Source organism: Sceloporus occidentalis, unplaced genomic scaffold (genome assembly GCF_023333645.1).
Source record: "Sceloporus occidentalis isolate IW3139 unplaced genomic scaffold, rSceOcc1.0.p SCAF_21, whole genome shotgun sequence".
Classification (NCBI taxonomy): Eukaryota; Metazoa; Chordata; class Lepidosauria; order Squamata; family Phrynosomatidae; genus Sceloporus; species Sceloporus occidentalis.
This window is the reverse complement of record NW_028317001.1, coordinates 5,953,245-5,977,737: the sequence shown is the minus strand read 5'-3', so window position 1 is coordinate 5,977,737 and position 24,493 is coordinate 5,953,245. Positions and strand designations below refer to the sequence as shown.

The window sequence follows — 24,493 nt, the reverse complement described above, 5'->3', positions numbered from 1 at the left end:
AAAGGACACTGTTTCATCAATTTAGTGTTTTTGAGTTTTTGGAGGTTGTAATCCTGAGTGAGTTTTAAATGTTTTGTAACCATACCTGGAAGAAGTTGTAGAAGGACTGAGGAATGTCCCAGCCTTGGCAGACAGAAGTTTAAGGAAAAGTGAGAAGCAGATGCAGGAAAAAGCAAGTTTGCTGGCCCAGCAGCACTGAAGGAGGATGATGTGTCCCATTGGACTGGAGAGGCCAGATGAGAGTATGTGGAATGATGATGCATGAGGATGAGGAAGAAGGTGTGGATGCGGAAAGGGTGCCATGAATTCAATGCTAGAGCTCCCCTTCTATTCCGCTTCCTAGGATGTTCCTGCCATGGTAATGAGAGATGTGGAGGAAAAAGAAGACTAAAGTAGAAAACAGAATACAAGAGTCTTAGCAGACAGCTGATGACAAGATACTGTCGAATATGGATTTTAAACCTTGCTTCTCTGGTGAAGCCACTGTATGATATGTTAAAAGAAAAACTACTAGAGTCTGCACTTTTTTTGTGGACAGGCAAACACCAAGAAGACAACTGTAGCCCACCTGTTTTAGGATTACTAGACATCAGCAGACCTAGCATCTTGGTTCCTGGAATAAGCCTGTAGCCTGTTTCAATAAGAATAGGGACCCTGTGAGCCAAAGATAGCCAGGCTGTCTCAGAAACACTGTGGCTATCTCTCTTTTGTTGGAAGAAGCTGTCAAGCTTATTTATGGGCAAACTATTAAAGTTATCAGCTCACATTAAATTCAAACCCTGTTGGAAATTTAAAGGCCTAAGTAGAAGACAAGTTTGAGATTGGAGAAATAATAATAACTTTATTACAGCCATTTGGTCAGCACAGTTAAAGTCTGAGCTATGCTTAACTCAGCCACACTGTTTCCCATCCCAGAAGGCTAGGCCATCCCAACTTGGTTCAGAAGTTGTCATTTACATGTACAGCCTGTGTCACTTAGGAGAAGAGACACTGAGATATTTGACTGAACAATATATATATATATATATATATATATATATATATATATATATTGACTGGCTCTCAAGTATGTGCAGAGATGCCTCCAAAGGTTGTGTGACCAGAGCCAAGTCAAAACCCCTACAAGAGACCTGTGTTATAGCCCAAAGTTGTACTTGAAGAAAACTAAACTAAATTGGGTTAAGGTTTTACCAATGGCATTGTTAAAAGTCAGGTGTACACCCACCAGGTTTTTGGGACTGTCACCTTATGAATTGGTGTTTGGCAGACCACCATTAGCAATTCCCCAATTGCATGCAGATCCAGGAATCTTGGGTCCCAACAGGTTAGCTAAAGAGGTCCAAGCATTAGGGATTATTTTGCAACAGTTGTACAAATATGTGGGTGAAATCAGATATCCGTTCCCCTTTACTGCTTTACATTCTTTCTCTCCAGGGGACACTGTGTGGCTAAAAGATTGGAAAACGTCTACCCTGGGACCCAAGTGGAAGGGACCATTTGTGATTTTGCTGACAACTCCAACTGCAGTTAAACTGGAAGGAGTTAAACCTTGGGTCCATTACACTCGCATCAAGAAGGACCACACCCAGCAGAGACCTGTGTGAACCATACAGACCAATAAAGACAATCCTTTGCAGGTAAAGATCACCAAACATCCTACAGATGGAGATGGAGGAAGGGGCAGCATCGCAACGTGAGCCCCCCTTCCGAGGTCATGATGCTAAGATCAGCCTCGAAGAAACAGGAGGAGTGGCTTCCGAGAGCCATTCTGAAAGGCAGAAGGGACTTATGGGAAACGGGATGTGTTGCACAATTGATGTAGAAACACAAACACAAACATTTTCATCACCCCCTCCTATATGCCCACCTTCATCCAGATTAAGCTGCCTCACACTTAACCATATGGTAATCATTTGGTTAGCTGGTTTCATAGCAATGATGTTCATATTCCCACCGAGATGTCATGGATTTTCAGAAAGTAATTCCCTTTTGGTATACTCACAGAAAATTGGGAACGCTTTAAATGTATCTGACTGCTGGGTGTGTCACCAAATGCCCCTTGACTCACACACTGGGATGCCCTTTGAGGTAGTACCATTGAACTCTGCTGAATTGGCCAAACCATATAGACCAGACAACAGCACGGGCTGGAGTTGGATAAAGTCTGAACCCTCCACCCAAGGCTACTATAGAATTGGTCAAAAGGCAGGACAATAGTGCTGGCAATGCAATGAGACCACAGGACCAAGAGAGGGCATCAGTAAGTGTGAAGTCAACCTAAAAATAAAAGGAGCATATATCAATGGTAGCTGGGTGGCAGGATACACCTTGCAAAATGAGAATGTAAGTCGTTATTATGTATCATGGACAGTGTCTGCATCATGTAGAAGGTCGTTCCCTGCTTTGAAAGGACATTATTTTATCTGTGGGATACGTGCATATGCCATTTTGCCTGAGAATTGGAGTGGGAATTGTTATGTAGCCACCATACTTCCAGCTATGACAATTAGAAATGAACTACCTGAGGGAATAATTAGAAATTACTGAGATTTGGAAGAAAGCAGGCAGCTTGTAAAAGATTATGCCCCAATGAGACACTGGAGAGGCCATAGAGGCCTATTGAATGCAGTATATAGACTGCAGGCGGTGGTAGAAATCATGGCAAATAAGACAGGTGAAGCCCTCATTGGTCTAGCCAAAGAACAGAAAGAAATCAGAAAAATGGTGTTGCAGAACAGGCTAGCACTGGACACCATGTTAGCCAGTCAGGGAGGAGTGTGTACACTAATAAAACAGGAGTGTTGTGTATACATCCCAGACAATGAAGAAGATGTAAGACAACATGCTGACAGAATAGCAAAAATAGCAGAGGTTCCTCACATGGGAAAAGGATGGAATCTATGGGACTGGCTGACATCCTGGTTGCCAAACTTTGGATGGTTAAAAGGTCTGTTTGGAACAGGAATAATTGTCCTCACAATAGGGCTATTGTTATGTATGTTAGTGCCATTCTTATTGCAATGTATAAAGAGAAGTATTACTAAGACCACTGCAAGCTTTGTAGCAAAAGAAATGATGATAATGAGGGCATATGATGAACATTCATAGTGAAACTTGTTTTCACAACTTTCAAAGAGAAAAAGGGGGGAATGAGAGGAACACAATAATAATAATGCTTTCTTGCTTCTGTACTTTGCTTTGCAAAAGAATCAATAGTTACAGAAGGCCCATAGATTGAGCCTACAGAGTAAAGTGCAAATGGGCTATGCTGGCCCCCACCCTTTCTTTCTGTATGTGTGGCAGTAGTATACACACTCACATAATCACCCCCTCCTTCCTCTGGAGGACTCTGAACACAATGGCCTGTGTTTAACCACCGGCCTTGAAGAGCCTAGCTTAGCCGAGTATGTATCTTACAGTTATCTGTGCACATTCCAGGCTCCATGCAAGCAAGCAAGCAAGCAAATGTAATGCCAAGCAAATGTAATGCCAAAAAGAAAATGTAGGACACAATGCTGCTTCGCTTTTGTGATTGGCTTACGCTAGGAAAAGTAGAGTTAGAAGGGCATAAAAGAAGATGGCAAGAGGCCCTCGGGGCTGCAGTTTTGATAACGCCCACCTTGCTGTGTGTGCGTGCTGCTGCCCTTGGCCAAGAAAATAAAGCGTTTTTTTATCCTAGCCAGTTCGGTCTCTTTGACTCTGCTTGTCCTCTGGCAGGCCAGGGGCCTTCGGGTTTGTGGATTTGGGGTTCACCCGCTACAGCCCCACCTTCCCTTCCCTGCCAAGGAGACCCAGAAGGAGCCCTTCTTCTTCCTAAGCAGCCAATGGTCAAAGCCACAGCATCCTACGACCCCATTCAGGCCTCTCTAGTCTCAGCAGCCACCTTCTAGAAGCTTCTTCCCCAACAGCTGCCCTCTGATTGGACGGTTGCCCACCAGTGATGTCATCCCCCAGAGGAGTGTCTTTGTGCCTCTGAGAATGGCCTCCTTCACTGTTGCCAGGCAGAGTCCATTGTCACCATGGAAACACCAAGGGAGGGAGGGAGAGTACTGAGCATGGTCCTCAAGAGATCTGGGCATGCTCAGTAGCAGCCACTGAAGCCCCTCTGCCCTGAAGGAAGATGGCTGCCCTGGCTGCCACTGAGCATGCTCAGTCCCTCCAGAGGAGAAACTGGAGAAGGAGGAGGAAGGGGGCTGAGCCTTTAAGGGCTTGAGCCATTCCCAGAAAGAAGGACTCATTAATAGTTAATACTAATTATAAGTGAGTCAGTTGGAAAAGCCCATCTCACTCCAGAAAATAAAATAAAGATACTTGAAGAGTTTGCTCTCTACCTCTTTTCTAATGTAAGGGGAAAATACAGGAAAGGGCAAAATATCAGTACAGAATATATAGGTTGTGCCAAGGTTGAGCCCTGGTGGCGCAGTGGTTAAATGCCTGTACTGCAGCCATTCACTCAAAACCACAAGGTTGCGAGTTCAAGACCTGCAAAAGGGCCCAAGCTCGACTCAGGCTTGCATCCTTCCGAGGTCGCTAAAATGAGGACCCAGACTGTTGGGGGGCAAATTAGCTTACTTGCTAATTAGCTTACTTGCTGTTCACCGCTATGATCTTTGGAATAGCGGTATATAAATAAAACAAATTATTATTATAATAAATAGAACATGTATTGGAAGGTATTAGAAGTTGTAAATATGATCCATCTGTAAATATCGTGTATGTTCAAGAGATCCTGGCAGAAGTTATCAATAACTGGAAAGTACAATCGCAAATGTATAACTGTATGTGAATTTATAAATAAAGCTCACCTGAACCTAAATCAATCAATCAATAAATAGTCACAGTGAGCTGCCATATTTTGAATTAGTTGAAGTTTCCAGACTTACTGCAAGGGTAGCCCTATGTAGAGCGCATTGCAGAAGTCAAGATGTGAGCTTACCAGTGCATGAACCATAGTTTTTGGGTCTTCAGGTTCCAGGAAAGGGCGCAGCTGGCGTATCAACCGAAGCTGATAACAGGCACTCTTGGCCGTCGCATCTATTTGAGCTGACATCTGGAGCAAAGGAACCAGGAGCACCCCCAAACTGCAAACATAGTCCTTTAGGGGAACTGTGACCCCGTCCAGGAGCGGTAGACAAACCTCCATACCTGGGTTAGAGGCTCCAACAACAAGTACTACTGTCTTAAATGGATTCACTTTCAATCTGATTTCCTCATCTTGCCCATTACTCCCTCAAGACATTCATTCAGAGGGGAGATGCCTTCCTTAGTTGACGCTGAAGTCTGGGGCATGGAGAGATATTGGATGTCATAAGCGTACTGATAAAACCCCATCCCATACCTCCGGATGATCTCTCCAGGCGGTTTCATGCAGATGTTAAATAGCATTCGGGACAGGATGATGCGACGAAGGATGCCAAATTTAAGATCCCTTTTGGAGGAGCAACTGTCCCCAAGCATCACCATCTGGAATCTGCTTCTGAGATAGGACCAAAACCACCGCAACGCAGTGCCCCCGATCCCCAATTCCCTCAGGCGTTCCAGAAGGATACCATGGTTGACGGTATCGAAAGCCACTGAGAGGTCCAAAAGCACCGACAGGGTCATACTTCCCCTGTCGATGCTCAAGCAGAGATCATCTAAGGAGACTTGACTCTGTATCCCATCCTGAAGCCAATTTGAAAGGGGTCTAGATAATCTCTTTCATCCAAGACCACTTGAACTTGAAGAGCAACTGCCCTCTCAATCACCTTGCTTAGAAATGGAAGATGGGGGACCGGTCTGTAATTGTTCATGTCCAAGGGATCTAGGGAGGGCTTTTTCAGAAGCGGCCGTACCACCGCTTCTTTTAAGCAAGATGGAAAATAGCCCTCCCTAAGAGATGCATCTATGATATAGCTCAGGTGAGTCCTAAGTGCATCTCCTCCTTGGAGGACCAGCCATGAAGGGCAAGGGTCGAGGGGGCAAGTTGTCTTCTTTACACTTCTAAGGAGCTTGTCTACGTCCTCAGTACTCACAGATTCAATTTGATCCAGTACGATCTTATTCACAGAGTCACTGGACACCTCACCTATAGCCTCTGCAATAATGCTGGCATCCAAGTCAGCTCTTATCTATTATCTGTGAAATAGTCATTTAAAGCATCACAGTGATCTGTGGTATGCTCTAATGATCAGGTTCCAGATTCCCCCCCCCCCCATTAAGCCGTCCCTTTATGCTTCTCTTCCCTTGGCATTTTCACTCCTTTATGCCTTCCTTCTACTCCTTTTACCTATATCCTTTCAAGGGGGTCCAAGGCCTGTTCAGCATGTTCCCAAAACCGGGAGGAGGCAGATTCAGGGGCTGAGACTGTGCGTGCACATTTGGCACCAAAGGCCCCTCTTGAGCATGCGCAGGGATCGCAAAGCCCTAGCTGCTGCTGCTTATTCCATTGTCGGCATTTGGAAGAAGGGAAGGATTACACCCTTCCTTCTTTTTTCCTTCCTTCCTTCCTTCCGGAATGGAGCCCAAGCTGCGGAGCTGGACTCAGGAGGGAAAGGCTGTGAAGACTCTGCTTTGTACATACAGATCTGTCTCTGTGAGTGTGTGTGTGCCTCTGCTGCTCATATGGCTGGGAATGGAGCTGAGGACTGAGAAGAGAAGAAAGGGTCAGTTCTGTGCAAATTCAGAACTTATATGCATCAATGAGTCCATTGTGTTGAAATAACAAAGAACTTTATTAAGAACACATTTATTTGTTCTGTTACAGGCGTTTTGCCATTCTTCCATTTCCATTTTGCATCCCATATCCTGCGCCCGTTTCACCATATACTCTTTTACAGTCTCCTGTTCCATATTCCTGCTCAACAGTAGTTTGTGTCATTTGGATATCTTTTTCTTATCAGGTTGCCAGAACAAATCATCCAATTCGTTTAGTCTAGCTTCGATCCCTATTGTTTTGTCATCTACCAGAAGTCTTTGTTTTAGCTGGTAGGAATTAAACCACTGTCTATTATGTCCATCCTTGTTAATATCTTCCCTAGATCTTATCGACCAATTCCCTGATTGATCCTTCTTAAGCCAATATTTGCAAGTGAGCCAATTACTGATGCTTATCCATCTACTGAAGAGTGCCTTCTGGACCGATGTCCGAAGTGCTAACTTAAAATAAAATGTCTTTTTAATCTTTTTCCAAGTGAGTAGTAAAGATTTCCTCATTGGATGATTATTGACATCTTTATTCATCCCCAGCTTCTCATAACATAAGAAGGCGTGCCAACCAAATCTTAACTGCACATCCTCTAGATCAAGCATTTCTTTGTCCTCTAATTTAATCCAGTTTTGGATCCAAATTAGATTACATGCCCAATAATATAATTTGAAGTCTGGGAGCGAATAGCCCCTCTCTCTGAAGCATCTTTGAGCTCCTCCCATTTAATCCGAGGTTTGTGTCCTTTCCATATGGATTTTTTTAGCTCGGCTTCCCAACCTTTAAATATCTTATCCTTAATCTCTATTGGCACATTTTGTAGCAGAAACGTAATTTTCTGTAGAACTGCCATTTTGATTACAGCAATTCTGCCTAGTAGTGAAAGATTTAACCAGCTCCATCTCCTTAAATTTTCTCTTATGTCTTTCCATACCCCTAAATAATTATTGTCTTTAGAAATCCAAATTCCTAAGCGCCTCAGTTTCTTTCCTACTTTGACGCCCGGTTTCCTCTTTCATTCCTCTACCTCTTGTTCAGTCATATTTTTAGTTATCAACACTGTCTTGTCTTCATTGATTTTCAGTCCTGTGAACTTGCCGAATTTGTTTAGCTCCTGTAGCAGCGGTTCTCTGCCCCGATTTGGGTCCTCCAAAACTGTTACCACATCATCCGCAAAAGCTCTTATCTTGGTTTCCTTTCCTTCCCTGTTAATCCCTTTTATATTTGGATTACCTTTAATAGAGGAAATCAAGATTTCCATCACTTCTAAGAATAAGAGCGGTGATATCGGGCATCCTTGCCTTGTGCCCTTATTGATCATACATTCTTGGGATCTTTCTCCGTTGATAATTAAGCTCTTTGCCGATTATATATTTGCCTTATTGTCTCCCATTTCCATACTTTTTACCACTTCCATCAAAAAATCCCATCTCATGCCGTCGAAGGCTTTCTCCGTGTCAATAGCAATTAGGGCACATTTTTTCTCATTATTTACCTGGTAAAATTCAAGACAATTGATAATCGTTCTGATATTGATCCTAATCTGTCTGCCCGGTAAAAAACCGTTTTGCTCCTTCCCAATTGTCAAATTCAAAATTCCCTTCAGTCTGCTGGCAAGTATTTGTGTGAATATCTTCTAATCAGTGTTCAGCAAACTTATTGGTCTATAATTAGTCATTAACAAGCTGTCCTTTCCTTCTTTAGGAATTAAAGTGATACTCGCTAGCTCCCATGAGTCTGGAATCCCCTCTGCATTAATAGGATTAAACCATTTATATAGTGGATCCACTAGTTCCCCTTGAAATGTTTTATAATATCTAGCTGTAAATCCATCCACTCCAGGGGATTTCCCCTCTTTATAATCTTCTTATCTTCCCTCCGTCTATGGGGCCTGCAAAGGGAGGGGGCTTCCTTTCCTGGGGAGGGCATGGTCTAGATCCTCCCTGTCTATGGGGCTTCAAAAGAAGGCTCCAGGGCAGAGGAGAATGTGGCCCAATAGAGGGACCCTAACATTTCCCCAAATGAACACATTCTCCGTCTCTCTGTCCAGAGGCAGAGCCCTCTTTTCCAAAATGTCAGCTGAGGGGGTCCTATCCAAATGCCCCCTGTCTTTCAGCAGCCCCCTTTATGCCATCTCTTCCCTTGGCACTTTCCTTCTTTCCTTCCTTTAACCTCCATCCCTTCAATGAAGGGGACTTTCAGGCAAAGAACTAACAATGGCTTCCATGTCCTTTCTGCATGTTCCCAGAGGAGGATCACTGATCTTTGCAGGGTTGTTGTGAAGGGTAACTAAAGGATGTGTGTGTGGGGGGGACTAATTCAGATCCTGTGGGCCTCTAAGCCTAGTTGCCAGGGGGGTATCCCTCTCCCCAGAAGGGGCTTTGAGCTCCCTCCGTCTGCCTGTTCTTGGCTTTGGTCTAAATCTGGGCTCTTCTCTCCTCCACAGACAGAGCCCCTTCACCAGGGAAAACCCCTTCCCCCCAGAAAGCTGTTGTTTCAAATGCTATTGAAGCCTATGCTATCTGATGCTTTTTATTTGTCACAAAAGTCTTTTGACTGGGAGCCTCCCCTCTTCCCAGAGATGAAGAGGGTGCCCCCATTGGAAGACCATAGAGGGGGGCTTGCCAGTCCTTATCTCCCCCCAAATGAGGAGGAAGGAAGGGAGAGTCTCTCCTCTGCCCCACTTTCCAGGAGGGAGGGGCTTTTTACATCTTTAGGACCCTGCCCCTCCCCCCCCCATGACCATGCCTCTCCTCAAGTGCCCCCTGCCCCCTTTTTCTCATACATTTCTCTCCCCCACTTCCATCTCTTCCTCCCTCTGAACAGACTGTGAGGGCAGCAATGGCTTCAGGGCCTGAGACTGAGCATGTGCACATGCCCCAAAGGCCCCTCCTGAGCATGCGCAGGGATCACCAGGGCCTTGCTGCTGCTGCTGAGGCTTATTCTGTTGACAGCCTTTGCGGAAAGGGAAGGAGTGCACCCTTCTTTCCTTTCTTCCTTCCTTTGAGGAGACTTGGAGGATGCCAGAATGGAGCCCAAGGAGGAGCTGGACTCAGGAGGAAAAGGGAAGGAAGGAAGGCTCTGCTTTGTACATAGAGCTCTATCTGTCTGTTTGGTATGTGTTTGTGTGTGTTTGCCTCTTTTCTGCTTATGGCTGGGAATGGAGCTGAGGACTGATGAGAGAAAAAAGTGTATTTTGTGTAAATTCAGAACTTCTGTACAACAAAGAGTCCAACACATTGAAACAACAAATAACTTTATTGAGAAAACATCAGAAATTCAGTGTTTAAACCAGAACTGCCCTCCCCAAGACAAAGAATACATTGAAACCCCAACACCTAAAACCCACCCTCTTCCAATCCTAGCCTCCACCTCCACAGTCGCACAGTCTATGCCCCAAAGGGAACAAGGCCCCCTTTGCCTTTCCCAGAAACTAGCCCCTTTCTATTAATACCTGCCCCCACCTTTCTTCAGACAACATCCCAAACTTTCCAAAAGCTATCATTCCCATAACTATTCTAGCCAGTTGTAAAAAAAAATCCCAGCACACCCTATCTAGCTGACCTATACCATGACCCATAATCCCCAGCCAAGTTTATAACCTGAAGCAATTATCTATCTACACTAATAGCAATTAAACTTAACAAACTATAACTTTAAAACAGAAACAAACATATAGACAGACAAACGTAACACACAAAATCACAAGGGCATTTCTTTGCATTATTGGATTGAAAATATCCTTTTTGTATTTCTTATTGACAAAAACAATGTTAGTTTACTGCTGAGATTGGAGCGGCTTCTCTCCTGTGTGGACTCTCTGATGTTTCACTAGGTCTGACTTTGAAGAAGAACATTTCCCACAATGCTGACATTTGTATGGCTTCTCTCCTATGTGGATTCTCTGATGTGCCAATAGGTATGACTTGGAAGAAAAACATTTCCCACAATGCTGGCATTTGTATGGCTTCTCTCCTGTGTGGACTCTCTGATGTATCACTAGGTGTGACTTCTCAGAAAAACATTTCCCACAATGCTGGCATTTGTATGGCTTCTCTCCTGTGTGGACTCTCTGATGTCTCACTAGGTGTGACTTCAAAGAAAAACATTTCCCACAACGCTGGCATTTGTATGGCTTCTCTCCTGTGTGGACTCTCTGATGTATCACTAGGTGTGGCTGCCGAGAAAAACATTTCCCACAATGCTGGCATTTGTATGGCTTCTCTCCTGTGTGGACTCTCTGATGTATCACTAGGTGTGGCTGCCGAGAAAAACATTTCCCACAATGCTGGCATTTGTATGGCTTCTTTCCTATGTGGATTCTCTGATGTGCCAATAGGTATGACTTGGAAGAAAAACATTTCCCACAATGCTGGCATTTGTATGGCTTCTCTCCTATGTGGATTCTCTGATGCATGACAAGGACTGATTTGTAGGCATACCTTTTCCCACAATGCTGACATTTGTATGGCTTCTCTCCTGTGTGGACTCTCTGATGTCTCACTAGGCTTGAGTTCTGAGAGAAACATTTCCCACAATGCTGGCATTTGTATGGCTTCTCTCCTGTGTGGATTCTCTGATGTGCCAATAGGTATGACTTGGAAGAAAAACATTTCCCACAATGCTGGCATTTGTATGGCTTCTCTCCTATGCGGATTCTCTGATGCATGACAAGGACTGATTTGTAGGCATACCTTTTCCCACAATGCTGACATTTGTATGGCTTCTCTCCTGTGTGGACTCTCTGATGTCTCACTAGGTGTGACTTCTCAGAAAAACATTTCCCACAATGCTGGCATTTGTATGGCTTCTCTCCTGTGTGGACTCTCTGATGTCTCACTAGGTGTGACTTCAAAGAAAAACATTTCCCACAACGCTGGCATTTGTATGGCTTCTCTCCTGTGTGGACTCTCTGATGTATCACTAGGTGTGGCTGCCGAGAAAAACATTTCCCACAATGCTGGCATTTGTATGGCTTCTCTCCTGTGTGGACTCTCTGATGTATCACTAGGTGTGGCTGCCGAGAAAAACATTTCCCACAATGCTGGCATTTGTATGGCTTCTCTCCTATGTGGATTCTCTGATGTGCCAATAGGTATGACTTGGAAGAAAAACATTTCCCACAATGCTGGCATTTGTATGGCTTCTCTCCTATGTGGATTCTCTGATGCATGACAAGGACTGATTTGTAGGCATACCTTTTCCCACAATGCTGACATTTGTATGGCTTCTCTCCTGTGTGGACTCTCTGATGTCTCACTAGGCTTGAGTTCTGAGAGAAACATTTCCCACAATGCTGGCATTTGTATGGCTTCTCTCCTGTGTGGATTCTCTGATGTGCCAATAGGTATGACTTGGAAGAAAAACATTTCCCACAATGCTGGCATTTGTATGGCTTCTCTCCTATGCGGATTCTCTGATGCATGACAAGGACTGATTTGTAGGCATACCTTTTCCCACAATGCTGACATTTGTATGGCTTCTCTCCTGTGTGGACTCTCTGATGTCTCACTAGGTCTGACTTTGAAGAAGAACATTTCCCACAATGCTGGCATTTGTATGGCTTCTCTCCTGTGTGGACTCTCTGATGTCTCACTAGGTGTGACTTCTCAGAAAAACATTTCCCACAATGCTGGCATTTGTATGGCTTCTCTCCTGTGTGGACTCTTTGATGTCTCACTAGGTGTGACTTCAAAGAAAAACATTTCCCACAACGCTGGCATTTGTATGGCTTCTCTCCTGTGTGGACTCTCTGATGTATCACTAGGTGTGGCTGCCGAGAAAAACATTTCCCACAATGCTGGCATTTGTATGGCTTCTCTCCTGTGTGGACTCTCTGATGTGTCACTAGGTTTGACTTCAAAGAAAAACATTTCCCACAATGCTGGCATTTGTATGGCTTCTCTCCTGTGTGGACTCTCTGATGTTTCACTAGGTCTGACTTCTGAGAGAAACATTTCCCACAATGCTGGCATTTGTATGGTTTCTCTCCTGTGTGGACTCTCTCATGACTCACAAGTTCTTCTGTAAAGAAGGACAATCGCAGTCAAGAATGAATATCAGAATTAAGAGAGGAGGGTGTTACCCCAATTTTTAGCCCTTGTTGAACCCTCCCTATTTGATATTAAATTAATAAAGTTGCTGAGAGTGACCTGAGCATGACACTATTGCAGATGTCCCCAAATCCATGAAACAATTGTATCCCTACAGACAGGAGCAAAGAAGAGATTGTAGTAGAACTGCCTTAAGGGAATTGGTCGAAGCAGATAGTCAAAGGGCTGTTGAAAAAATATTCCATTAAACATGATTTAAAATATTTTGATTGACAAGTGGCATAATTTCCTATGAGGCTGCCATAGAGTACTGAGTCAGAGCCCAAAGCATGATGCAATCTAACTGCAGAGGTCACTTCATGCTCTTTTGCACCAGATGACTCACAACCAATACACTATACAGCTCATCTGCAGATTGGTGTAGACTGGATTGGAGTTGTGTGTACAAGAGATGGTGAAGTTGATGGAAGTCAGAGAGCTTGCAAAGATTTGTATTATTTTGCAACTCAGGATAGAGAACCTCCAAGGACTTGGGTGAAATCAACTGTGTCTGTGAGTTACTTTTAAGTGTGGACAGTAGTCAGCGCATTGCCAAAACCTATATCTGGATATTTGTTTCCATACTCTGCTATGTTATTGTTGAGCTGCATGTGGAAGTGTACATTGGCTTATGAACAGGACTGGAATTCAGAGCCAAGAAGGACCTGAGAGCCGGTGTGCTAATCCCTTTTGTCTGAGGTATTTGCATCAGGCATCCGTTGCATTTAATTTGGATTCAGACAATTTTTTCCCCACCCAGGAAACATACTAAAGCGATTTAAACCATTTTGAACCCTCAGTCTCTGTCCGTAAGCAACAATTTCAGTATAAATGTCCGCCCCGATATTTACTGTTCTTCGGCGTCAGTCCCTTTGCAGAGAGACACTCTGTTGGTTTACATGGCTAAGCTCCTCAATATACTCAACAAACCCACTTTCTGTTCCCTTGCAGGACCCTCAGCAATTGGAATCAAGAACATTCTAGGAAATGTATTACCATTAGTATAGCCTTACATTATTCACCAATCCCACCTTTGTTACTTACCTCTTGTGTGTATGTATGAATGCTTGTGTGTGTGTGCGCGCGCGCGCCGTGTGGGTGCATGTATTTTGCTTTTTCCCTAAATAAAACATAAAAACCCATTTGAAATGCCTCTGGAGTTATGTGAGATTGTGTGCCTGGTATAGTTGGACTGACCTCAGAGGTCACTGTTGCCTGAACAAAATTATGTCTCTTCTTTGAGCTAAGTACCAACCCCCCCCCCCCCCCCCCAAGCATAGCACTTGCAAATGTCCTCCCCAGACTCCAGCATTTTGGGTAACAAAGGGCCTCTGGAACCAAAAATGCAGCTAAGCAAGCTCAGGTTGGAAAATAAAAGTGCTTTTTCTCTGTGTCCTCCTTTCCGTCCTTCCTAAATATTACTCATAATTGCTAAATAAAACCACTTAATATGCCTGAAAACAAGGACCTGAGCCGGTTCTCATTAGTTCACTGAAACCAGTTCTTAAAATCTGTCAGAACTGCCTCCCAATTCCCAAGGCCCCTCTCCTGGCCCTTCCCAGGGGTCCCTTCCTCTCCGCACAGAGCTAGGCGATCCTGGCTTTGCTCCTGCCTTCCCCTCCTGGCTCCCAGAGGCCTGATCCCCTTCACTTTCTCCCTCTGCTCTCTAACCTTCCTTCTTGCCCACCGGCATCTCATTTTCAGCATCTCTTCCCTGCCTTTCACTTTTTCACTTTCCGTCTGTCTCTTTATCACAAACATATACCCACAGAGTGTGATGCATAAAAGGGACACTTTGCTGCCCATTTGTTGAGAAAGGCGGGATAATCAATATACAAATAATTCATTGGCAAAGGCAGAGCAAAGGAGCTGGGACCTGGACTCCAATTTTGGTGAGGGTCAAGTGCCAGGGAGCAGCCTTAAAACATCTATAAGACAGGCATGGACTACGGATGGGGTTTGGAGGAGTTCTCAGGGGCAACCCAACATTGTATTGCCTGGGAGGGGGGCGGAATGAAATAATATTTTGCCCCTCAGCATCCCACAGCTTCACTTTTGGAAAGTGGAGGCCATTTTGCCACTGTTGGTCCCTCTCTGAGCCATTGCAGGCCCAAGGGAGGTCTTTCCCCCAAGAAGATTCTCCAGAGCCTTAAAAGGATGGAAGAGGCACCAAAAAAGGTAGGAAACTTGCTCAGGGATGTATTGATTACCATTTGAGTGAGAAAAGCATTAATCTCCATGGCTTCATTCCACAAAATCCTAGAATAGGCAGTTTGGGATGGCGTACAGTGGTACCCCGGGATACGAATGCGCCGCCTTACGAAATTTCCGGGTTACGAAAAAAAAATATTTAAAAAAACTGTTCCGCGTTACGAAAGTTTTTTCGGGTTACGAAAAAACTTTTGGTGCTTTTCGGCGCTATTTCGCACCAAAAAGCGGCTTTCGCTATTAGCGCCTATGGGCATTTCGGCTAGCGAAAGTTTCCGGGTTACGAAAGCGGCGGCGAAACAAATTAATTTCGTAACCCGGGGTACCACTGTATTTAGAATCCTTAGAAACTGGAGAGTAATAATGCCTCACTGAACTAGAGATTCAAATGGTTATGTTTAGCCTGGAGAAAAGAAGATAAGGAGTGGCTATGATATCCATGATTAAATATTTGAAAGGGTGTCATTTTGCGCAAGGAGAAGGCTTGCTTTTTCTGCTACAGAGAAAATGAGACACCACAATGGATGCAAGCCACAGGGAAAGAGGTTCCACCTAAACATTAAAATGAACTTCATGACAGTAAGAGCTGTTTGACAGTGGAATATACTCTTAGAGTTTGGTGGAGACCTCTTCTTTGGAGGTCTTTAAACAGAGGCTGGATGGCCATCTCTTGGGGGTGATTTGAATGTGTATTCCTGTATGGCAGAAGGGGGTTGAACTGGATGGCCCTTGTGCTCTATTCCAACTCTATGTTTCTATAATTCTAGTGGAACCATAGTGACATGATAATATAGTATGAAAGGGCCCTTAGTCTTTATAGAAAGAGCAATGAATTCAGGTTCCTTACCTACAGAAGCCACATTCTCATAATTGTCCATCATTACATAATTGTACAAAAGTTTCTGTCTCTTCGTCAACAGATTCCATTCATCCTCAGAGAAATATACTGCCACATCTGCAAAGGTCACCTGAAATGGAAAATAGCCCTCATCCAGAGAGTGACTAAGCAAAAGGGGAGGAAAGCACATGGTGCATCCAAATATTATTTCAACACTTCAGAATTCAGTCCAGGAAATAAACTTTTAAATCTGTTAGCAAGCAAAAAGCTACTGCCCTTTGAGATCAGATTGTCTTGAATCTTTTCAATATAATATACAATTTAATAAAAAATATAATTTAGGCCATGGCTGGGATACAGTTCTGAGGGAGCATTCTGGACTTGAGGGCCACTGGGCCTACCCCCAATTTAGATCCAGAGATGGTCTCCCATATCCTCAACATTTCACAGATGGAAAAGCAAGGCATATGTGGACAAGCAACACCAGAAGGTGGTAAGGATGGCCAAGGTTGTTTATGAGGAAGATCACAAAAGCTAGGAAGGACACAACAGTTTGCTTTTGCCTCAGCCTCCTGGCAAGGGAAGACCCTGGGAACTTCTCTCCTCTCCTGTCCCCATTTTTTATTTGATGCGGTGCAAACTCCTTGGAAGTCACTTTGCAGCAACCCAAGAGAGCTGAGGAGAAGGGGGAAAGTGGGAGGAGGAGAGAAACCGGGACATTTTTGAAAGCCCCTGAAAAAGTGGGGTGACAGAGGATTAACCAGGACTCTCTCTGCCAAACTGGGACAATATGTTCTCCATTTGCTTTCATGAGCTGGTCCAGCAATGACACAAATGAAACTCACCACAGAGTTGTAGTACTTCGACAGCCTCTTTCTCTTGGAGTCCAACTCTCTCTGCTTGGCTTCTGTGTTGGCCATTAGGTAGGAAGGGGGGGGGGGGTTCCTGGTGGCCCTGCACTTGGGTCTCTTTCAGCAAAATATGCCACAAAGCTGTGTACAAGGAGACTGAGATGAAGTTCCTGAGAAAAGAGACTAGGGTTAGGCTTGGTTTGTCAAGAAACCCTGCATCACTCAAAGACACAGAGAACAGCATCCTGCTGGTGACATACGCAGGTGACATATGCCTCCTTTGGGCCAATGCAGAGGTGGATATCCCCTTCCTAACTCTTCACCAAACAAAGCCCCCTGGACCTAGCATGGATTCACTGCAGCTCCCTTACAGAACAGATACTCCATGTTAAAATGCTTTTGGCGTTGCTATGTTGCACAGCACGTGAGGCAACACATTAACGTATGGCGCAAGATTCTTTACCTTCACTGTAGTCAGTAGATTGTGAGCTGAAGAAACACCTGTCGCTTTCTCAGTGAGCAAAGAGACACTGTAATCTTCTCTCAGATGAGGCTTTTATTCATATAAGAAGTTCCACTGTGTACAACACAATATACATCGACACCCTCCACCATCCACACCAGTAACAACCCACTCTGAGGCACACACTGTCTGACTCTTCCTCAGTGACAGTTGAGAATGACAGTTGACAGTTGCATCAACATTCCAATGATGCACTGTTTAAATGCTGACACATCTAACTGCCACTAGAGCTGTCAATGGCTTCCACAACAGCTCCATCTAGTGGCCACATGCATGTCATTTCACCATGGTCCTGACACTCCATGCCTTGTGAGAGTGGAGGGGGGTCAGGGGATGGGGAATTGGAGAGGACCCTGGCTATGTCTCTGTAGCTAGATGTGAAATGAGCGCATCATCTGCTGAAACCTCCTGACCTCCCCAGTGGCCCTCAGAGGAGGATGCCTTCCTTTGGCTTCTGGCTAGAGAAACACAGCTGGAGGCTTCTCCAATGCCTCACACCCAACACTCTCATCAGGCATGGAATGATCTTGGAGCATGGCTTCCACAATTCCCATATTTCATTTTGTATTCCTTCTAATTCCACATCTATGTTAAACCTCTCCCTCATTTGATGATAAAGATACCAGGGACAATCTAGGCCAGATTCTTTAGGTTCTTCTTGTGTTTTGATCTCTAGTTTTCCATGTGATTCTTTCAGTACATCCTTTTATCTTAACCAGTTAGTTTTCTGGATACTTTTCCTCCCGAAAAGAGCCTCATGCGGCAAACACCATAAAGGTATTTTTGGACATATTCTACACTTGTTTTTCCCCAGATCTTCAATAGAGCTTTTCTCATGAAATGATTTGTGCTTTCTTTATGAACTTTCTCTTTGCCGTAAATTAGGTATCCATTCCACCCAAATCTTAAATGTTCACCCTCCAGACATAACAATTGTTCATTCTCTAACAAAACCCATTCTCTAATCCAAACTAAACAACAAGCAGCATAATAAAGTTTTAAGTTTGGTAAACCCAGCCTTCCTCTACTTTTGTCATCACAAAGTATTTTTGTTTTTATTCTGGCTCTTTTTTAAATTCCAAATAAATGTTGAGATTCCCTTTTGCCATAGATTCAAGGGTTTTTCATTCTGGATGATGGGTATCGCTTGAAACAGAAACAGTATTTCAGGAAGGAAACTCATTTGGATCAGTGATATTGTTCCTAATAGCGATAAGTGTAATTTCCCCCATTTTTCTAGGTCTTTTCTTATTTCCTTCCATGTGTCTCATAGTTATTGTGAAATGGATCTGAGTTTTTATTTGTTACATTTATTCCTAGATATTTAACTTTCTTTCCCAATTTTAATCCACTAATTTCTTCCTGCATTTGTTCTCCCTTTTCCCCATATTTTCTGTTATTAATGTTGTTTTGTCTCTGTTTACTTTTAGTCCTGAAACATATTCCAATTCCACTATTACATCCATCAATCGTTTTATGCTCTTTTCTGGGTTCTCCAGGGAATACAAATGTCTTCTGAGAAGACTCTCATTTTAAACTCAGTTGTTTTTAATTTTTATTCCATTAATCTTATTTTCTAATCTTATCCTATTATTCAGTGCTTCAAGGATCAGAATGAACAAAAGGGGTGATAGTGGGAAAGCTTGCCATGTACCTTTAGAAATCTCAAATTCTGTTTCTTTATAGTTAACAATTAGTTTGGCTCTTTGATCTTTATGCATTGCCTTTATCCATCTTAAATAAGAAGCTCCTATTTCCATTTTTTCAAGTGTCACAAATATCATATCCCATCCTATGTTATTGAAGGCCTTTTCTAAATTGACAAAGATAAGTGCAACTATTTTTTGTTGTTGTTGTTGTTGTTGTGCCTTTCAAAATATTCAGTTATATTTAAGATGTTTTGTATGTTATCACTGAGTTATCTGTGAGGGAGAAATCACGATTGGTCCTTATGAATCCAGTCTTTAAGAGCATTTTTGAGTCTAATGGCCAAAATCATAGAAAACAATTTATAATCCATATTTAATAAGGAAATTAGCCTATACTCTTTACCTCAGTTGCATCTCTATCTTCTTTTAACAGCAAAGTTAAATTAGCTTGTTCCCATGTTTCAGGATAATGGTTTTCTTTGATGGCATTTACAGGAAGAAATACCTTTAAACCCTTTGATCTTTTTGCTCAATATGACATGTAAACTGAAAAAGGAAGTAGCTAAAAGATTTTCCAGACTAATTTTGTACATGGTCCCTCACAGTATTGGAAAAACATCCAAATTCCTAAAATAGAGGAGTGGATAATTAAACTAAGAGAAGCAAAGGGATTGGACATTTTAACCGCAATCATGAGGGATAAATCAGTTGAGAAAACTAAAGAGGACTGTTCATGCTTTGATTTATTTTGTAATACTAATTATTGATTTACAATCCCAGATATCATATGGAAAGTCTACTTGAACATTAGAGGTTTAACACGTATTGATACCTTGTAGGAATTTAAGTAAATTAAATAAAAGGGTCATCTTAGCTTAACTAGGAAGTAACTTAATAGTACATTTCTGACAGTTTTGTATATCAGGATGTTATTTATTGCATGTTGTATGTGTATGTTATAGGTATTTCTACTTTTTTGTTGTTGTAGTTGTATTTGTTATGCAAATGTCTTGGTATGTTTTTTTCATTTTTGTTTGTAAAGGATTGTTTATAAATAAATTACAAAAGATAAAAAAGTGGTTTCCAACCAGATTATTTCTGAAGTGCAGATACAGCCTCAGTTGGTTATAAAGGATAGAAGAACCCAATTCATACTTTTGTCCTGTTAAGAATGGTTTTGCTTTTTTAAATAAAAGCAGTTTGGTTTTCTGTCTAATCCTTATTTTTCTTGTTCTTGTTTGTTTCTATGTTTGTTTGGTAATAATATGAGATGGTCTGGTCTGCCTCCTTCCTTCTTCCCTGAAAATCTATTAATAAGGAAACTGGGGAGACGTTTAAAACCTCCCAAAAGAGCTACTTTTGGCCTTTTTTGGGGGACAAGCCTCCTCTTAGAAGCCAAAGCTCAATGTTTGTGAAGAAGAAGAATAAGGCTTGTGTTAAAGCTATCCTCCCCCTTTCTGATCCCTTTTAAAACCCAGAAGGAGCAGAGCTGTGTAATAAGAAAACCCTCTCAGAAAAGAGACACACTTCCTTCCTTTTGGCCCAAGGAGCCTGTCCTCCTTCTGACTCTGGAGCCTCAGGAGAGAAAGAGAAGCCTCTGTTCAACTGAGGCCTCAGAGAAGGTTCTGCAACATTATTCCCCACAGTCACAAGCAGAACAAAATGGCCGCCAGAACACAAAATGGCTGCCTCTGTCTCAGCGCTTGGCAGTTGGCAGTTTGAGGCCTTCAGGGAACCCAAAATGGAGGATGAAAGGGCCCCAAAGTCAGAAGGGACCCCAAACAGCATTTCCAAACCTTAACAACACCTAAAATCTTTCCTGATGCTATAATATAGAGACTCACTGAGGTACTCTTTATAAATACGTCTTTACATAAATTTAATAATACTAATGCTACTACTAATAATAGTAATAATAAGTTACAACCAGGAGATTTCTCCCTGTGGCTTCTCCCCCAGAGGCCTCTGCGTATGCTCAGGAGCCCCTTCTTCTTCTTCTTCTCCTTCTTCTTCCTCTGCAGAATCCTCCAGAGGTCTCTCTGCTCCTCCTCCTCCTCAGGCTCTTCCTCTAAGCCTTCCTCCTCCTCCTTCCTTCTCCTCCTCCTCCACCTCAGGACCTTCCTCTAAGCCTTCCTCCTCCTCCTCTTCCTCTAAGCCTTCCTCCTCCTCCTCCTCCTCAGGACCTTCCTCTAAGCCTTCCTCCTCCTTTTCCTCCCAGACTTTGGGGAGAGAATTGTGTGCCTTCATTTCATTCCTGGGGATCCTAAGGCAACACTGTCACAGGAGTCTCTTTGTAGGTTTTGTCAAAGGGGCTTTGCCATTGCCATCCTTTGAGGCTGAGAGAGTGTGCCTTGGGGGCTGGGGGTGTGCTGCGTGCCTTGAACTCGTGTCTAGTGACCCTATTCCCAGGGTTTCCTTGCCTTCAGGTTTGCCTTTCACGTTGCCCTTTGTCTTCCTCTGAGGCAGAGAGATTGTCTGCTGCCCAAGGTTCCCCTGCAGTGGGTTTCATGGCCCAGAATGAATGCCATTTCCATCATGTAGATGTGTGTATGTGTGTGTGTGTGTTGTATGCCTTCCAGCTGGCCATTGGTCTTCCTCTGAGCTGAGAGAGTGTGACTTAGCCAAGGTCACCCATTTTATATAATGGGACTTGAGGACCCATGGATTTTCTATCCAAACCAAATCCCAAAGGATACCAAGGGCCCATTGTTTTTCCATCTTTTTTTTGCAAACACCAAAGCAGATCTTGCTTGCCTGATCTTTGCATGTTCAAGAGCAGTGTTGGGCAAATGCTAAGAGATGCCTTGTGAGTAGGGTTGCCATAAGTGAGGACCTCCAAACCGGGACAAATGTAGGACAAATGTAGGGCAACATTTTCAAATGTAGGACACATTTTTATAAAAATGGAGGACGCGCAAAAATTGAGTTTTTTTTTAAAAATGTTAATATAAATGCATATTTGTAGGCATGATCAAAATGGAGGACATTTTGACATTATTCTTAGACAGATGGCAGAAATGTACTTGCCCTGGGGTTCAACTGTACTTCTCAGAAGTGTATACTTGGGCAAGGGACTGTGGTTTTTCTTCACTGCGCATGAGTTTGTAAAAATCACAGCAAGTTACATAAGCAAGTTACATTGGCCGTGCCTCAGAGGCTTGTTGATATCAATATCACCATCATCATCATCATCATCATCATCATTATCACCATCACCACTATAATTGGCCAAGAAAGGCAGACTTGTTAGCATTCAAAGCACCATAAATACACAAAAAATGCACTTGCATATATTTAATAATAAAAAATAATGAAAAAATAAATAAAAAACAAGGCAGGGGTGTATATATTTGATAATAAAAATTAATGTAATAAAATAAAAAACAAGCAATAATAAAAATTAATAAAATAAAACAAAAACAAGCAATAATAAAATTAATGAAATAAAACAAAAACAAGCAATAATAAAATTAATAAAATACAACAAAAACAAGCAATAATAAAATTAATGAAATAAAACAAAAACAAGCAATAATAAAAATTAATAAAATAAAACAAAAACAAGCAATAATAAAAATTAATAAAACAAAAAATAAAAAGCAATAATAAAAATTAATAAAATAAAAAATAAAAAGCAATGATAAAAATTAAAAAAATAAATAAAATAAGTATTTTATATTTTTAAAAATAATTTAAAAACCCCAAAATACCAAGGCAGACCTAATAGCCACTGACTCAGCTTTCCTCCTCCTCCTCCTCCTCCTCCTCCTCCTCTGGCCCAATTCTGCCCTGGCCTTCAGGCACCCTTCCTCCGGCTCCTTCCTCCTCCTCCTCTCCCCCTCCTCCTCCTTATGATGGCTGGCGTGGGAGGAAGGGAAGCAGGGCAGGCGTGCACGCGCGCGGGGAGGAAAGTGAGGCAGGTGCGCGCGCATGCAGACAGAATCGGGGCAGGCGCGCGCGCTGCCACTAGCCCCTGCTGAGGCCTGGGCAGCGCGCAAGCCCTCACAGTGGGGGCGTGGTGGCGGCGGCGCTTTTGCCACCCAGGAACAGGGGGAAGGCGCAGCCGGAGGAGGAGGTGGCTTGGCGCCGCAGCAGCCGCGTTAGCGGCAGCGGCAATGGCCGGAGCGGGCCCCCAAACCAGGAACAAGGCACGGGTGGGGGCCCAAACCGGACCGGGAAGGGCCCCCCAAAACCGTGATTGGCACAGGGGCCGCCGGGTTATGGCAACCCTACTTGTGAGGTTAGGAAGAGGGTCCTGGAAAACAGTCCTCTTCTTCTGGACCCACAGACTCAGAAAGACATGGGCCCCCATTCAATGGGACCCCTTTCTTTGAGGCTGCTCTAGGTTCAGGAGGGTCTCTCAGGAGAGATTGGGAAAGTCAGCCTTTGAGGAGCTCTGGTCCTTAAAGGTTAATATCTCCAGGCTTTGCTGAGAGGCCAATATTTGGGATTTGGGCAGATCCAGGCTGCAGGGCTCTCTCAGATCTGGTTCAAAAACACTGCAGAAATGATGATGATGATGATGATGATGATGATGATTCTTCCCTTCAAACCAACAGAGCCTTGTGGACGCTCAAATAGTAACAGAGGTCAAAAACACATTGCAGAAATAATCCAGTTTGCAGAAATAAACTGCTTCAACTGCCCTAGTTCAGTACTCGGGAATCCTGGGAATTTTAGTTTATCATGGCATCTGAGTTGTCTGACAGAGAAGACTAAATATCTCACAAAACTACAGTTCCCAGAATTCCCTAGCATTCAGCCAGACAGTTAAAGCAGCCCTGTACTTGGACCATTGTTAGTGGTTGGCTTGGAGCCTGAATAGGGTTCTAGAAGGCTGGTGGGTTTGGTCATTGGCTGTTTAGGAAGAAGGGCTCTTTCTGGGTTTCCTTGGCAGGAAAGGAAAGGAAAGGTGGGTGCCTCAAGATGCCGATGGGAGACCCCTAAATTTGGTTCCTTTGTGAGAATGCTGACTGAGGGGGAAGAGAAGGGTAATGGATTTGGTCCCCAGGGAGGCCCCAGGGCAGGCAGGGCAGGCCACACAACATTCGCTAACTCCCAAGTCAAATCCTGGTTTCCCTTCTTTTGTCCAGGACCTAAACCTGGACCAGAAAGGATCAGGTTTTATTTGCTTTCTTCTCCTGTAACAGGTGTTTTTCCTTGCCCTTTTAATACGTGGCAGTAAAGATACGATACATCAGGGCCTGGCATTGAGCTTCCAGTTTTCATGCATGATCTTCAGACAGGAGATGAGGCTGCCTCTTCTCCATTTTGGAGGGAGCCCAATTCCAGGAAAGAGGAAAGGGCTCTGTGCAAACATCCCGATCAGATGTGAGAGCAGTAGCTTATTATAATTTACGAGGCTTAGTTAATTGGTTTCTTCAACTAGAAAAATGTCAGGGGTCTATAGATTGGTTTAGTTTCTTGCTTTCTCTCAGTTGTGGTGGTACAAGGGCTGACTACTATACTCTGCATTCGCCATCTGGCTAGAAAGAAGGAGGCTAAATTAAATGCTTTTTATCCTTAGTTTTTTGTGGATTTTTTGGGCTATGTGGCCATGTTCTAGAAGAGTTTCTTCCTGACATTTCATCAGCATCTGTGGCTCACATCTCTGAAGATGCCAGACACAGATGCTGGTGAAACATCA

At 43.4% G+C, this 24,493-nt stretch overlaps 2 protein-coding genes across 2 annotated transcripts in view; both read right to left on the bottom strand.

Annotated features, from left to right (window-relative positions):
* Window positions 1-24,493, bottom strand: part of LOC149301485 (uncharacterized) — a 251,973-nt gene that overhangs the window by 108,119 nt on the left and 119,361 nt on the right. The window lies entirely within an intron of this gene.
* LOC149301488 (uncharacterized) overlaps window positions 10,081-24,493 on the bottom strand; it is a 28,143-nt gene continuing 13,730 nt past the window's right edge. Inside the window, exon 2 of the mRNA XM_089484011.1 lies at window positions 10,081-12,689. Within this exon, the coding sequence (XP_089340137.1) occupies window positions 10,464-12,689 (2,226 nt within the window). The 3' untranslated portion in view covers window positions 10,081-10,463. The remainder of the gene's footprint in view (window positions 12,690-24,493) is intronic.